At 45.0% G+C, this 14353-nt stretch overlaps 1 protein-coding gene across 1 annotated transcript in view; it reads left to right on the top strand.

Annotated features, from left to right (window-relative positions):
* The first annotated feature begins 1108 nt into the window (after window positions 1-1108).
* The window catches only part of LOC144169621 (hemicentin-2-like), a 383844-nt gene continuing 370599 nt past the window's right edge, over window positions 1109-14353 (top strand). The window contains exon 1 of the mRNA XM_077698874.1: window positions 1109-1845. Within this exon, the coding sequence (XP_077555000.1) occupies window positions 1734-1845 (112 nt within the window). The 5' untranslated portion in view covers window positions 1109-1733. The remainder of the gene's footprint in view (window positions 1846-14353) is intronic.

Here is a 14353-nt window from a genome sequence, read left to right on the forward strand (position 1 = left end):
ATATTTATATATATATATATATATATATATATATATAGAGAGAGAGAGAGAGAGAGGAATGGGAGAGCCGTAGGGCAGATGTCGATTCAAACATTTAAACGTATATTGTCAAAACAGTTGGCCTGGCAACATTTGAAGAGAGAACGCGCTACCGTCATACCACCCGCTCTAACATTAGCAATTTTTTGGTTAAGCCGATTCCTTGTTAGCCTCTCGCTCGATAGACGAATCAGTGACGAAGGCGAGCGTTCTCTTGGTCATCTGTCACAGTAATTTGACCATTGTTTGAGAACTGTCGAGAGCAGGGGCTAGTCGCCAGTCATTTGTCTCCTAAAACGAAGCCGGCACATGTAAGGAACAAAAATAAGCCGGTGCCATACAAAAAGGACGGAATGAAAGCATTCAGAGACTAGCCCACGCACAAATCGAGACAGAGATAGGAAAGGGTGAGATTGAGAGGGCGGGGGAGAAAGGGGCGGTTGGGGTTGCGGCTTTTTTGTTCACATTTTGCCTTCCACCGGTCGCTTTGGACAATGGTGGCCCGCCGACATTCACTACCCGCCGCCTCTCTCGAGCGTAATTGTGTTTCGGTCGCAGGCGGACAACGGAAAGCGCGCTTCTGTTTGTAGATCGGGTTTCTCCAAAGCGGCCTGCTCGCCTGCTTGCTCGATGAAAGACAAGATACACGAGCTGGCGAGTGGGACGCCGCTATCCCGCTGGACGCAGCGGGTATGCACTAGTGGCTTCTTTGCAACTAACTGACCGCCCCACAAAGCAAGGAAAGAAGCAGGAGAAGCGTGTTATAAGAAAGAAAAGACGTAATAAAGATAAACAGCTGGTAGAGGGCGAACGTCCGTCCCGAACCGGCTACCGTTACTTTCAGTAAGCAATTTGAGCGAACATTGTAGTTCGTCGCGGCTCGGATAGATGGCGCTGTAGCCGCGCCACCACGCCGCATCCGGTGCGCATCTAGAGGGGCGCCTCGAAGCAGTCAGTATCCTCTCGGAGCCCTTCCCCTCGCTGCCGCCCCACGTCCCTCTCTTTTTCCTCCCTTATTTTTCTCTTCCCCTCGCACAAAAAGACGCCGCGCGGCAGTTTTCGGCCGAACGACATCGCAGACGACGGGTTCGCCCTCGAAACTGTGCCACGCGCGCGCCTTGAAGCAAGTAGTAGTAGAAGCGGCGGCGGCTCGCCAGCCCGTAGGGAGCGTGCGCCGGCACTTGACCTGCGCCCTTCTGCTTCGCAGAGGCCACACCGCATCGTGTGAGTTTCAGTAGGGAAGAAACAGCCCCAAATTGTATATAGATAAAGTAAAAACACGCTGTCCTTGTGTACTGAGAAGTCACGTTCCCGCAACTCCCGCGGTCCCCAGTTCCGTCGGACGCCGTAACGCGCTGACCTTACTCTCGAAGAAGTGTTCTCAACAGGTGTTTTTTCCTGTCGCCCTCGCATGGCCGAACTTTAGACGATAGTGCTGGTGCCGTGGTTTCGTTCCGTGGTGAAGGAGGAAAAATAACGTTCGTTTCAGCGTTGGTTTCGGCAGTGGGAACAGCCGCCTCGCTCGCATTCAAGTCCAGGGCGAAAGCGGTGACCTGTGTCAATGACGTTCGTCGGGTGTTGACCCGTAGTAGCCGTCCGGGCGCAAAAGGAGGAAAGGAAATAAGTACGGGACAAAAGGAGCGTGCATTCTTCGAGGCCGCCGGGGGAGCGTGGGATAGTAGCCTGCAGCTGTTATGCTGGCCGCCTCGACCGGATGGCTTCGCTGTGCGGTGATGCTGCTGCTTCTGCTGGGATTGTCTTGGATTAACCGCGCGCTGGCGCAGCCGACGAGGGAGCCGGTGCCAGGTGAGCTTGGCGTTTACTTGCCACTTCAGATTAACGTTTAACAAAAATGCAAGACGTGGACGTACGGCATGAATGCTTAACATGTAGATGTGAAGCGTGCATATCACGAGAAAAAGAAAAAAAACGAAGCACATTAAAGGTTCCTTCAAACTCCACTTACCCAGATCTTCAAAGTTCGGGGGTCAAAATTGAATAAAAAGTGGCCTTTGTTATAAGCAAATTAAGCGATAGAAAAGATCGTTTAGGCATTACTTATTTAAAATTTAAAAACATGGCAGAAACAGGTTGCATAAAAAGCGACCAAAAGCTCAAAGCGAACCGTGAAGGATTTCAGAATTTTTGGCGCTCAGGTAGAGCCGGGAAGTTGTGTTTTATCAGCTGTACTCGAGCTGCTTATAATTTTTGCACCTCGCTTTCCCTTTTTTCTCGCTATGTGCTTGCAATATGTGCGTGAAAACGGGACTCTTCGTTTCACATCTTCGGACAGAAGAACTGCGTTTACAAAGTTAATGAGCAGTTTTCTGTATCTATTTTTTTTCCAGAACAGTTCGAATAATTCCGGAAATGTGCGAGAAATTCACGGCTCCGAATACAACAAAAATTGTTGCCTGGTAATGGCTCAAACTTACAAATTTGAGAAGCACGCAATGCTCAATATTTCCGTTGTTTAAGTAGAGTCAGGATGACGGCTGATGTAAAAGGCGAAACAAAAACGCCCATTATAACTCACAAAAATGTTTTGGAGGTTTACAGCTCAGACCATTGCATTGTCTGCTTTCCCGCGAATTACGCTGGGAATTTTCCCGCGAATTACGCCGGAAAAATTGTAACTTCGGAGACACCAAAGCTGAAATTATTCATTACCTTGCACAGATGTTAAAACTGTCTCTTTCTTAGCACTTACTGCGCGCCTGACTCTGCAGAAATAACCAATCCGCCAACGCGGTCCGTATATTGATACGGTGTGCGATATGCAGCGGCACCCCGTCATTACGCACCTCGCTCTTGTTTTCCCTGACCAAAACCAGGTGAACGCTTGGTCCCAGGGTATAGCTCTAAATTATGTTCGGTCGCTTTGTCCTCCCGGCACCTGAATTTTCTTTTTGTAGTAGTATGCATAACGTATAGAAGGGTCCGGCAAAGCGCCGATTTCCGCCTGCTTGTTTACGAACACCCGTTGTTTGCAAACAATATGAACGCGCCGTTTTATGCAGCACCGCCCTTAATGGTACTCCTATTCAAACATTTATACGCACTGTTGTACTGTACTGTGCATGCAGCCACTGCACTCTTCGGAGACCTATGGGACGAGGTCCATTGTTTGACATTAACTTGCCACCCGCCGTGGTGGCTGAGTGCATAGGAGCTGTCCTGCTGAGTTCAAGGGTGCGGGTTCGATTCCGGCAGCGGCGACGGCTTTCGAGGCGACAAGCGAAAGCGCTCGTGGGTCGATATTCCGGCGCACCTTAAAGAGGTGCATGGCTAAAATTAATCCGGGGCCCTCCATTACGGTGCGCCTCAAAGTCCAGTTCTAGCTTCGGCGCGTTAAAGCCCCAAATTTTGAAGAAAAAAAATATTTGGCTTGTAATGCAATACTGATGCCCCGAAAAAGTTTTTTTCTTCTTCTGCTGGACCAATGGAAGAAATCTCGCGAGACGACATTAAAAATAGGTCGGTGTTTTTAATGAACCGAAGAAACCAGCGTTCAAGTGACATCTCGCGAAGTTTTGATTTCGCTCGAACTTCAGTTTTGCTGGGGTAAGTAATATTGAAGCGTCGGTAGTCGCTCCGACGGCTGCCTAAGCTTGCCAGCCTCGAATATACCGGCTGCGTTGAATGCGTGTCCTTGACGACTCCCGTTTTGCCTTGCAATGCATAAGGCAGTCGTGCTCGTCAGTTGCTCAAGGAATGCCGTCAATCTTATCCTGCGCGCCACGTTAAGTCGAAGGGCGTTCCACTTTCTTCAATATGCATCCATAGAGTTTCATCCAGCAAGACGCATTTATCCTCATACATGCAGCTTTTCGTCCTTCACTTGCCACCGTGCGATTATAACGCTACACAACAACTACGTCGTTAATATTATTAAATGTCCACGAAGACAAAATGCAAATCTGGTGCATTATAAAAATTGCCGTGTCAGATTTTTAATCATGCCAAATTTAACGCAAACGCGAGCAATTAAGCTAGGTAACAAGGAAAAAGTGGTGAACGGCCAGTCTCTTCTCGCAGTGGCAAATGAAGTTACAGGGATTGCAGGTTTGTGCGATTGCCAAGAAACAAGGTCGTAATGCGAAGAAACATGATAATTTAAGTGTAATAATGCTTCTTGTGCCATTTTTTATTTAACTTTCGTTTTCTCTCTAACTGTTGCCTTCCCAATCTCTCACATTTACTTCACTGCATTGTAATAATCCTCATCTGGCGTAGCGAGCACTGCCGCTAGCAAAGCTGACTTCTCCAGCCCACATTAAAGAGCTCTCTCTCTCTCTCTCTCTCTCTCTCTCTCTCTCTCTCTCTCTCTCTCTCTCTCTCTCTCTCTAACTGTCTCGCTCTCTGCCTGTGTTTTACTGCATCGCAAGGAGTGAACACACTGATTGCTATGCTTTCGGTATTTCTCCAATGACGCAACTGCTGACGTATTGCCGGACTTCTAAAGCTCTAAATATTTATGATTTGTTTTGCGTGGAAAAACAATCACATTGAGCACTTGAATATGGTTTAGCGAGTTATCAAACGCTAGTCCCTTCAAATAAAACAAAAACATAATTGTTGTCTCTGTGGTGCTTTTAAGTTTTTCGGAGAACCAGAAATTGTATCGTGTACATAGACACACTATTTATAGTAATATTCTTTTCTGAGCGCGACCATTCCAATTCAATTCGAAGTGGTGCCAACCAAAAATTTGTCCGTGCGGTAACTGGATGTAACGCAATATTAAAACAATAGTATTTCATATAATCTATTGTTGTCTGCAAGTTGTACTTCCCAGGTGCCACCAGCAATGTTTCAAGGCGCCTAAACCGCTGTTAGTCTGTCTTGAAATGATGTCTGCATTTGTGTTGAGCGAAGTTTGAAGGATCTCAACAGCTCAGATTCCTAAGCTTTCTTTAAAAGGTCCGTCAGCTTGTCACGCGTAACTCATCTCTACCCCAGCACCGAATTAGATTGCACCATCCGTGCGTCATATAAGTTGATGTCTGTCCCCAAATATCGCTGCAGACCGCCCGATCTAGATTTGATAGCCCGCAGATTCTGAGGTTCGCCTCCTGAAAACACCAAAGTAAGGCTGTGTGTGTTGGATTGGAGTGAGTGGGGGAAGAAGTACTCCCTACCAGAGGAAAATCGCAGTTCAGAGCTCCTTTCTGCGCCAGCCCGATGTGGGATTCCAGTATAGTTTGGCTTGCAGGCGATTCTGATTGTTTACGAAGGAGGTGGGATAATAATTTTGATTTTCCGTCTGTTTCAATTGTTTATTTAATTATAATTTTTCTTTAACTACAAGAACAAATCATTCACGCACGATTCGGTTAAAATAGGAGCACTCCTGTTCTTGAACTTATCCATGTGTTTTACTATAGGTGGGTTGATTATATTACGCTTCCGGGTTGCTTGTAATACGGGCGTTCTCCGCTGCACTTGCCTCGACGGGATTTGATATAAGCGCCTGTTCGCTGTCTTTGGAGCGGCAGTGCCAATTTGACCATGAGTGTAGGAAAGATGGCTGTCTTTAATAGAGAAGATAGCTGGCAACCACTCGCCCCGGCGTCTGATTGGCAAAAGCGTTGCAACGATGCTGATCTCGATGTCGTGGTTCGGTTCTCGGCCTTTCTGACTCCTTTTTCGATGGAGGTTAAAAACACGAACGCTCTGTCTACGAGACTTTCGCACAGGTTATACGACCTCGGGTCGGCTAAATAAGTTCGCAGCCCCCTACTAAGGTGCACTTTATAGCCAGGCTGTGGCCACAGGCATGATGACCTAACATAAATTTTAAAAGACTGAGAACACACGAGGTCAAAACCGGCATGGTTTCGTTAAGAGAGCGTCTGGTGATGCAACATTGATGTGTCCCCGTCCACGTGGGCGAAGAGGGAAGGTTACGTAAGGAGATGCGTTGCGCCAAGATCGTAGGAGAAATGAAGAGAAATAAAAAGCCAGAAAAAGTCTACAAAAGCACTCCCAGCTCAAAGAAAACAAAGGCATAAACTTTTAAGGAAGCTGTCGCAGGTAAAATTACTTTCTTCAAAGGGCCGTATTGTTCACGGTAACGAAGCTGGACGCGCAACAAAGCTCACCATCGGCTGTGCCATGTAAATCTAGTCATTTCTCATTCATGCGAATATTAGTCTTAGGTACCTCAAGTATTCTGAAAAAGAAAAAAAAACTGGTGATAACTGCGCCACGAGATTCAGTTGCCGGTGACAACGCGCTTAAAGCGGTCGGTTCTTCGCTTATTGTTCGTTCGAACATTGTGTTATCAGAATACAATAAGACGCTGGTTTACACCCGAATTTCCAGACGATAATGTTTAATCGGTACAGTGGCTAGATAAACTGCTTGAGACGTCGATTACAAATGGCTTCCTTATACGCCGAAATTCTGAGGTCGATTTTATCAGTTTTCAAGCGCGGGGATCGTCTGCTTTTTATCACTAGCTCTAAGCAGCAACAACTGTATGCGGATGCGTCCAGCAAAGGATGGAGTCAGCAAATAGTTGTGAAAGGTCAACGAACCGTCAATGTAGCCACATACGATGAGGAACAAATCTCTGGCAGGTTTTTATTGATAGCTACAAGTACGCCAGCACGGTAGCAACGCAGCACACACAGCCAGCAGACCTTGCGATGTCATGACCAAGGCAGCATACATACACACACACACACACAAAAAAAAAAACGAAGCATGGACCTTGCATTTTACTTCGATACAATTATCTACTCCGCTTCTTGTTTTATGAAAGAGAAATCAAGATTTCTCTTCTAAAAAAGATCGAGGTGCGTGGAGTACGCAAACATCAGAACTCCTCAAGCGGCTCATCACACGCAATGTAATCTGTAAGTTTGTGAGCACTCACACTGATGCAATTCACACCATTGCTCTTAGAGCGTGAAGCCGAAACAATTAGCTGCTACCGCTGCCTCCTTTTGCTGAGCAAAATAAAAATGAAGATGAGAGGACAGAGGATTGTTGTTGTTCTCTCGGAGCGTAGTCATGCGGTATGAGAAGAGTGAGCTGAAAACAATAAAAAAAGAGCGACGCCTGGCACAAGCCCAGGATGCTGGTCCGGTTGGATGCAGTGTTCGATAGGAAGAACTATACCTATCAATGGAGGCGGACCGGATGTTGAATGGAAGCGGGTCACTGCTTTGTTCCTTCGACGATGCGGGAGAAACACGTAGCGCAATCAATGCGGAACAGGAGAAAGTCTTGACAGACTCTTTATCGGCTTCTCCGAAGGAGTAATCTTGACATACACGCTTGGAGTGCAGCAAAACACCTTCACGTTTTTTAGCACAAAAGTGTTTTATTCCTGGATACACAAATATTTGAGTGGCGTCATATCCGTCATTGAAGTGACGCCAGTACAACAAAGCAAGCGGCCTTTAAAGGATGCACCCCTGCACACAGGGTCTTCTTGCGGGGAAGCAACCTTTAGAACCAAAGAGTACGTTCTATTTAAGGTTGTTCGTTTTCGGGTTTTATATTTTAACAGGGAAGTCTTTTATGCCGGGATACACCAAGATTTCACTGACGTCATATCCGTCACGGAAATGACGCCAGTACACCTTTGCCGGAGCGACGCGCCAACAGGACGTCGATCGCCAAGCAAACCCACAAGACAGCCGCCAACCAGCAAATCATGCTCAGCTGCAGATTTCGCGGTACATTTCACTTTCGTGTTTTACCGATTCCTATTACAAAGGTATCAACCACAATTTTTTAGAACATTCTGTTCGCACGTAATGTTGCATGGAGTGTGGCGGAGTAGTGCGATAACATTTTTACACTGGCTGTCACAACATAATTATCTCTGAAAAATATTGAAGTTTGAATACTTTGCTATGTCGTCACCATTTGGTATTAATTTGCAAAGTCTTATTTTTGTGTTTTTCTGACAGGGTTTCTTATTTGTGGGTGCTTCGAGAGCCTCTGGTGGTCGCTTAAATTTAGGAAAAACGAAGATCCTTAGGCAATTTCGCATGGGTGTTGTTCGACATTATTTCGCTGTTGAAAATGTTGCAACCGTTTATGGGGAACAACAGCAAAAAAAACATGCTTTTAGAATCGTCTAAAAACCCGTCAGCATGATAGTCGTCGGTTGATATTTTTAATGGGCTGTCAAAACGCGTTGTGTCGTCTTTTTCCTTGTAATATACCCGCACATTCCACTGGTTTTCCCGAAATAATATGCGCTGGCTGGTTCAACGTTCAATTTTTACGAGGCTAGCCGCATGGTTTTACGGCCCACCTCCAGCATATACCACATCGACCAGAAAACTTGTCTTTTGCACGCGTCAACCCACAGGAGTCTTCGAAACATGGATCAGGTGTTATGACTCAGGGAGATGCGAAAAAAAAAAAATGTGATGAAAGTACCGACGGTGTCGTATCTGGGCGCGAGCTCATAACCTTATGAAGATTTATTGCTTAGTTTAGGCGTAGTGGAGCTCTATAATGGCTCATGAAACCTTGTACCTACACAAGTTTCCCAATACAATTTTTGCGCATCTCTACCGCAAATAGAAGCACGTGGATTAGTGAATGACACAAGGGTTGTACACAACCCGCCGCGGTGGCTCAGTGGCTAAGGTGTTGTGCTGCTGAGCACGAGGACGCGGGTTCGATTCCCGGCCGCGGCGGCCGCTGTTCTTATGGAGGCGAGAAGCAAAAACGCCCGTGTGTACGAGATTTCGGCGCACGTTAAAGATCCCCACGTAATCAAAATTAACCCGGAGCCCTCCACTACGGCACGCCTCATTGCCTGCGTTGCGTCAGCGCGTTAAAACCTACAATCAATAAAAAAAATCAAAGGTAGTAACAAAATTTATATCCAATACCAAAGACTAGCCACAATCAAGAAATGGCAGGCTGCTATTTAAAACGCAAGCACGGCTTTAGGCACGTCTCGTTGTCACTCCGGGTTTGCTGAAAAAAAATATTGGCTGAAAAAAATGTAGGCTGCAGCCTTGAGCGCGATTACTTTACGATGCTTACCATTAGCATATTTATCCGAATGTCACGAATTCATTAGTAACGGGCTCGGTGAACAATACAACTATATATTGTTTGGCAAAGGATACACATCGCAAAGCCTGGAAGTATACTGTTAAAGGCGACAACAAACCAGTCAATAATACACAACGAAACAAAGAAACTACCATGCAACCAACCAACCAACCAAACAAATCAATAGATAAAAAAATACAATGTATAAATACAACCCAATTTAGCGAAGCTCTTGTATGCTAAGCAAGCAGGTTGTAGTAAAAATTCTCCACCCCTCCCCCCTTAACAGTAAATTGAGGGCGTTAATTTATGTCAGCTCTGTGCCATACCAAGTATAGGCACAGAAGAAAACACATCACCACGCACTTAGTAAGCATCAATTTCGTCCTGGATAATTACTATAATTACTTTAACCTCACTTCAATATTCCCCGTCCTTGCGGACCTCCAGTTGCAGGCAAACAATTTTAAACGGGAATTTGGAACATGCGTGGAGGCATCATACATCGATCTTTTTTTCGGATTGCGTTTTGTTCTGCCAACGTCCTTATGCGTCCTTTCGTGAAAAACTTTCAGCGGTCGCCACCAGTATACCGAGCGAAGGTGTGAAGCCAGGCTAGTTGATCCATACGTGGTGAAAAAACAACAGCGGAATGAAACGGGATAAAAGGACGGAGAAGCTAGCAAATAAAAGTAGCCGATTTTGTCTGCTTGGCCCTTTTGTCCAGAATCCAACGTTGCTATTTTTTCTAAATGCAGAGCATTTCAGTAACTCACGATGTCACCCGCGTTGACGTCCGTAGTCCGCACCGCACCCCTCCCTACTATATATAAAAAAAAAAACTATCCGGCGCCCGGTTTCGATCCCTCGACCCTGCGGGCGGAACGCAATGCACATGATGCTCTACCCACTGCGCCACAAAGCCGACACAGAATGGGACGCTACGAACACGCCTTATATCGTTGACTCCTTCAAATTACTGGTGACCAGCGCTCTCTCGTCTGCAGTTGCCACAAGTGCAACAACGTTAACGTAACGCAAACTACTTAACGTCGTGCGCCCCCGGAAATGCTCTGCATTTGATCGTGCCCCTCGTGAGGGGGATGTTTCACTGCGTCTTCTCTCGGTCGCGGGACCCGTGGCGCCATCTGGTGGAGGCGCGGCACAACTAGTAGCACTTTCTTTGAAAAAGCGCCTCGAAAGCGCGCCAAATATGAAATAGGGATGACGCGCTTTCTTTTCTCCACCAGCATAGCGCTGCATTTTTTTTAATATGAGAAAGAACGAAGGTCATTCTATTACAGTGTAATTGCTTGATACATAGCCTCCGGAGAGGGAACATCGTTTAATGGCTGAGGCTGTCCTAGCGCTCTACACGTAACAGCGCTTGCGCAGAAAACCAAGTGACCACATCTGAACTGTGCGCGGCGCCCCTGACTTCCCCTAGATACGCTTGGGCTCATTACAGAAGCCGGCATGTGTTTTAGGATTTATTTGATTTGACTGTTGGTGTTTAACGCGCCGACGCAACGCAGGCGATGAGGCGCACCGTAGTGGAGGGCTCCGGATTAATTTTGACCACCTGGGAATCTTTAACGGGCGCCTAAATCTCGTGCAGACGGGAGCTTTTGCTTTTCGCCGCCATGAGATAAGCGACCGCTGCGGTGTTTTAAGATGCCCTGTTTCTGTTTTACATATGTTCGTCCCTGTTTGGTGTGTTCACTTATAACTTGGCGCTTCACGTTTCATTGGGTGCAGGGTTTTGAGTTATATTGTGTAGATCAATCGATAAATACGAAGAATTGAAGGTGAAATATGGCTTTGCAAGTATATAAGTAAATACGAGGAATATGGTGTGCCCGCAGACGCACATGTATGTATGTATGTATGTATGTATGTATGTATGTATGTATGTATGTATGTATGTATGTATGTATGTATGTATGTATGTATGTATGTATGTATGTATGTATGTATGTATGTATGTATGTATGTATGTATGTATGTATGTATGTATGTATGTATGATGTATGTATGTATGTGTGTGTGTGTGTGTGTGTGTTTAACGTACATGAGTACGCATCACAGACATTTTTCTGCAACCAAGCATAATGCCCGATCATACAATGAAACATCAGACGCAACACTATATATTCGCTTTGGAAAAGGCAAATGAACTCTTATTAGTAGCACTACGAAAATAACAATGATACATTTCTGGGTTGATTCCTGTCTTTAGGGCAAATTTAAATGTACGCGCAGACGATGAAATGGAGCTGCGCATTGATCTCGTCGTCTAAAAGGACAACGCGGGTGGCATGGCTACTTACGTCGCAAAAAGACACATTTTCGGTCTTTAATTAGAGGGATAACCTCTGCTAGATATGATGTCCTATATATGTAATATCAATATCCACTAAAAGTATTCATGTAAGGTCAATGGAAGCCATGTATGCACGCAGCCTTAGGCAGAACGAGCACGAACAGGTGCTTTAGGCCTCTCAAAAGTCCTTACTTTAGAAAGTGCGATGACTCTATCCTTGTTTACATTTGAACGACGAATGTAATTAACGCTATCCAGCGCGTGGGAGTAAAACCTCCCAATTTTCCCCAAAGGGAGTAAAAGCTCCAAAAGCCCTATTTTCCCATGGAAACCGCACCTTGGCGTGAAAATCGATTATTGCCCCAGTAGAAAATTGAACGCAGTCTAGCATACACTGTTATCTGGGAGCGCTCGCAGGTGCCAAGGGAAATTTTTGCAAGTACGATGTGCGTGCGCACACCAAACACCGGATGCGGCGAAATACGGAAGGGGCCCTATAATAAATACTGCCGCAGCTGATGGAGGATATATATATATATATATATATATATATATATATATATATATATATATATATATATATATATATATATATATATATATATATATATATATATAGATATAGATATAGATAGATAGATAGATAGATAGATAGATAGATAGATAGATAGAGAAGCAGGTCACAGGGAGAAAAAACGAAAACAGCACAAAATAAATAGGAGGTTTTCATTTTAACGCTGAAAGGTGACGTGTCTAGCCTTTCGAGAAACAAGACTCTCCTTCAATAATGAACTTGGTTAGAATCTTAAAGGATTCATCCCTCTTTTGTGCCCGCAAAAAAGACAGAGCGGAACAGCGGCCACTTGCGTGTACTATATTTTTCTTGTCTGCGGCTTGTTATATGACACTGAGAAAGTGTGTTAGACTCTGATTAGCTTTTAACTCGACACTGGGAAAGAGCGAACATGACAGCCCTTGCCGCGGCGATACAATGGATTTTTTTTTTTTTTGGACGAGAGCACTCGTTCTTTCGTTGTTGTTTTTCTCATCTGCAAAGTTCTTAATAAAGAAAGAAGCTTTCCTTTGCAGCCATATACGGCTTTATTTCAGGTGCATGTTAGGTTTTTCTCATAATGGCCAGCGCAATGGTAATGCGACAAAAAGTAGTAGGGACGACACAGATGTTTTTTTTTTTCCAATTTCCGAAACTTACTCCGCCTTGGCACCTTCTTCTTAACCGGCCGACTAAAAGCTTAACACCTACATAGCGACGCTTAAAAAGGGTCATCAATTCTTTCATATCCTGTTGTAGGATCCATTTATTACTAACTAGAGAATTGCTGCGAATTCTTTATTCACTGTAAACTCTGCACCTCAAGCTTTTTTTTTCTTTCTTTCTTTCTTTCTGAAAATTACGCCTAAATTTGCTTCCCAGTGTAGCAAATTTCCTGCAGTCTGTATTGTAGCTACCAAATCGGTTAGGTTCTTATGCATGCCATCATTGGAACAAAAGTTTATATGAGTTACCTCGTCTGGCCGCTCAGAGAGTGGGAAGCAAAAAATCTATCGCTAAAGGCACATCACACGGAGAGTAGTTGGTCTCGTTTGATGCAGCAAGTTCGTATGATATGACTGGTGTGCTTTCACCTTCATTAGCTTAAACTGACGTCAAGGCATTCTTAGCCCAACAGAGTGAGGGCGCATGGGTAAAAGTATACGGAGTTTAAATGGGGCAACCCCCGCAGCTACCCAAACAGCCGAACGGCGAGAGGTATTGGCCCAGAGATCGAACACAGTCGGCCCCTGGCGCTACGGAACATGACGCCTAGCGTATTTGAAATTGCAAGTAATGCTGATCGCCAACGTTTGGTTTCTCCCGTTACTTGGTTTCTCTCCTCGCTGCGTCTGGAATGTTGGCAGAGCCCCTCCCCCTTCCCCCCCCCCCCAAAAAAAAAAAATGAAAAGCACACAAAACTTTTACCCGTGCCTTTTCTAACCAATCCTCACGAATTAAATGCCAAGACAAAATTGAGGTTCAGTTTACAACCCAAAGCAGTTACCGGGAACTCGTTGCGCTATTTCGTAACGAGATATAAAGAGAATGTTTTACTACGTCTGCAACAGGGCAACTGACATCTTTATGGTTCGTAAGCAACATTACGCAAGAATGCAAACACATCTCTTTGTTCTAGGCACCTGTTAGATTTTAAAAGGAACGCAAATGGTCAACAGTGCAGCCGCAACAGAAAATCTGTGCTCACTGTAAAGTCCCAGAAGCTTGGTTTGCACACATGTAAACCTGCTTGTCACTTCGCAAAAGTCTAGTTAAACGTGAGATGTTGATTGTACTGCGAGCGTTAGCAATTTAATTAGCAATTTTACTTGCGATGAAAGCCCTAGATAAGTGACTCGACACCATTATTCACCAAACCTGCCTTCAGAGTCGCTAAAATTTCATTTAACTAAAGCTGCGAGCAAAATATCCGTTTCGACGGTTCCATTTATATCTCTGCGCTGGTTAAAATTCAGTGATTGTATGTTGCCTTTCGAATACACAAAAAATATCGTAAGCTCTTAACAAAAAATTTCGGGGCAGTTAACTGGTGTTACCATTTCAGGGCATCCCACAAATGCAAGAATGCGTCACGCTACCATTGAAAGTGATTGAAACTGCTGTTGTAAACTGAATTCCAGAGATCGAGGCTTCCTGATTTGTTTCTAGTTATGCTTTTATTTAAGGCTCAAAGCCATAGTCGGGATTGCGAAAGGTCGAGCTTGCTACGAGTCACGGCGTACAAGTTCATTGTCATTATTACGGCCGTTTTAAGATTACCGATGGGTCGCCGCTTTTTTGGCGTAGTAATCAAAACTGATAGCCGCTTCAATGCTATGCATTGAACTTTGAGGAACCGAACTACAGCATACCACTCTTGTCTGCGCCTTTCGTGCGCACAT

The sequence above is a fragment of the Haemaphysalis longicornis genome, unplaced genomic scaffold (genome assembly GCF_048455015.1).
Source record: "Haemaphysalis longicornis isolate Haplotype H1 unplaced genomic scaffold, Haemaphysalis longicornis Haplotype H1 scaffold_2, whole genome shotgun sequence".
Lineage (NCBI taxonomy): Eukaryota > Metazoa > Arthropoda > Arachnida > Ixodida > Ixodidae > Haemaphysalis > Haemaphysalis longicornis.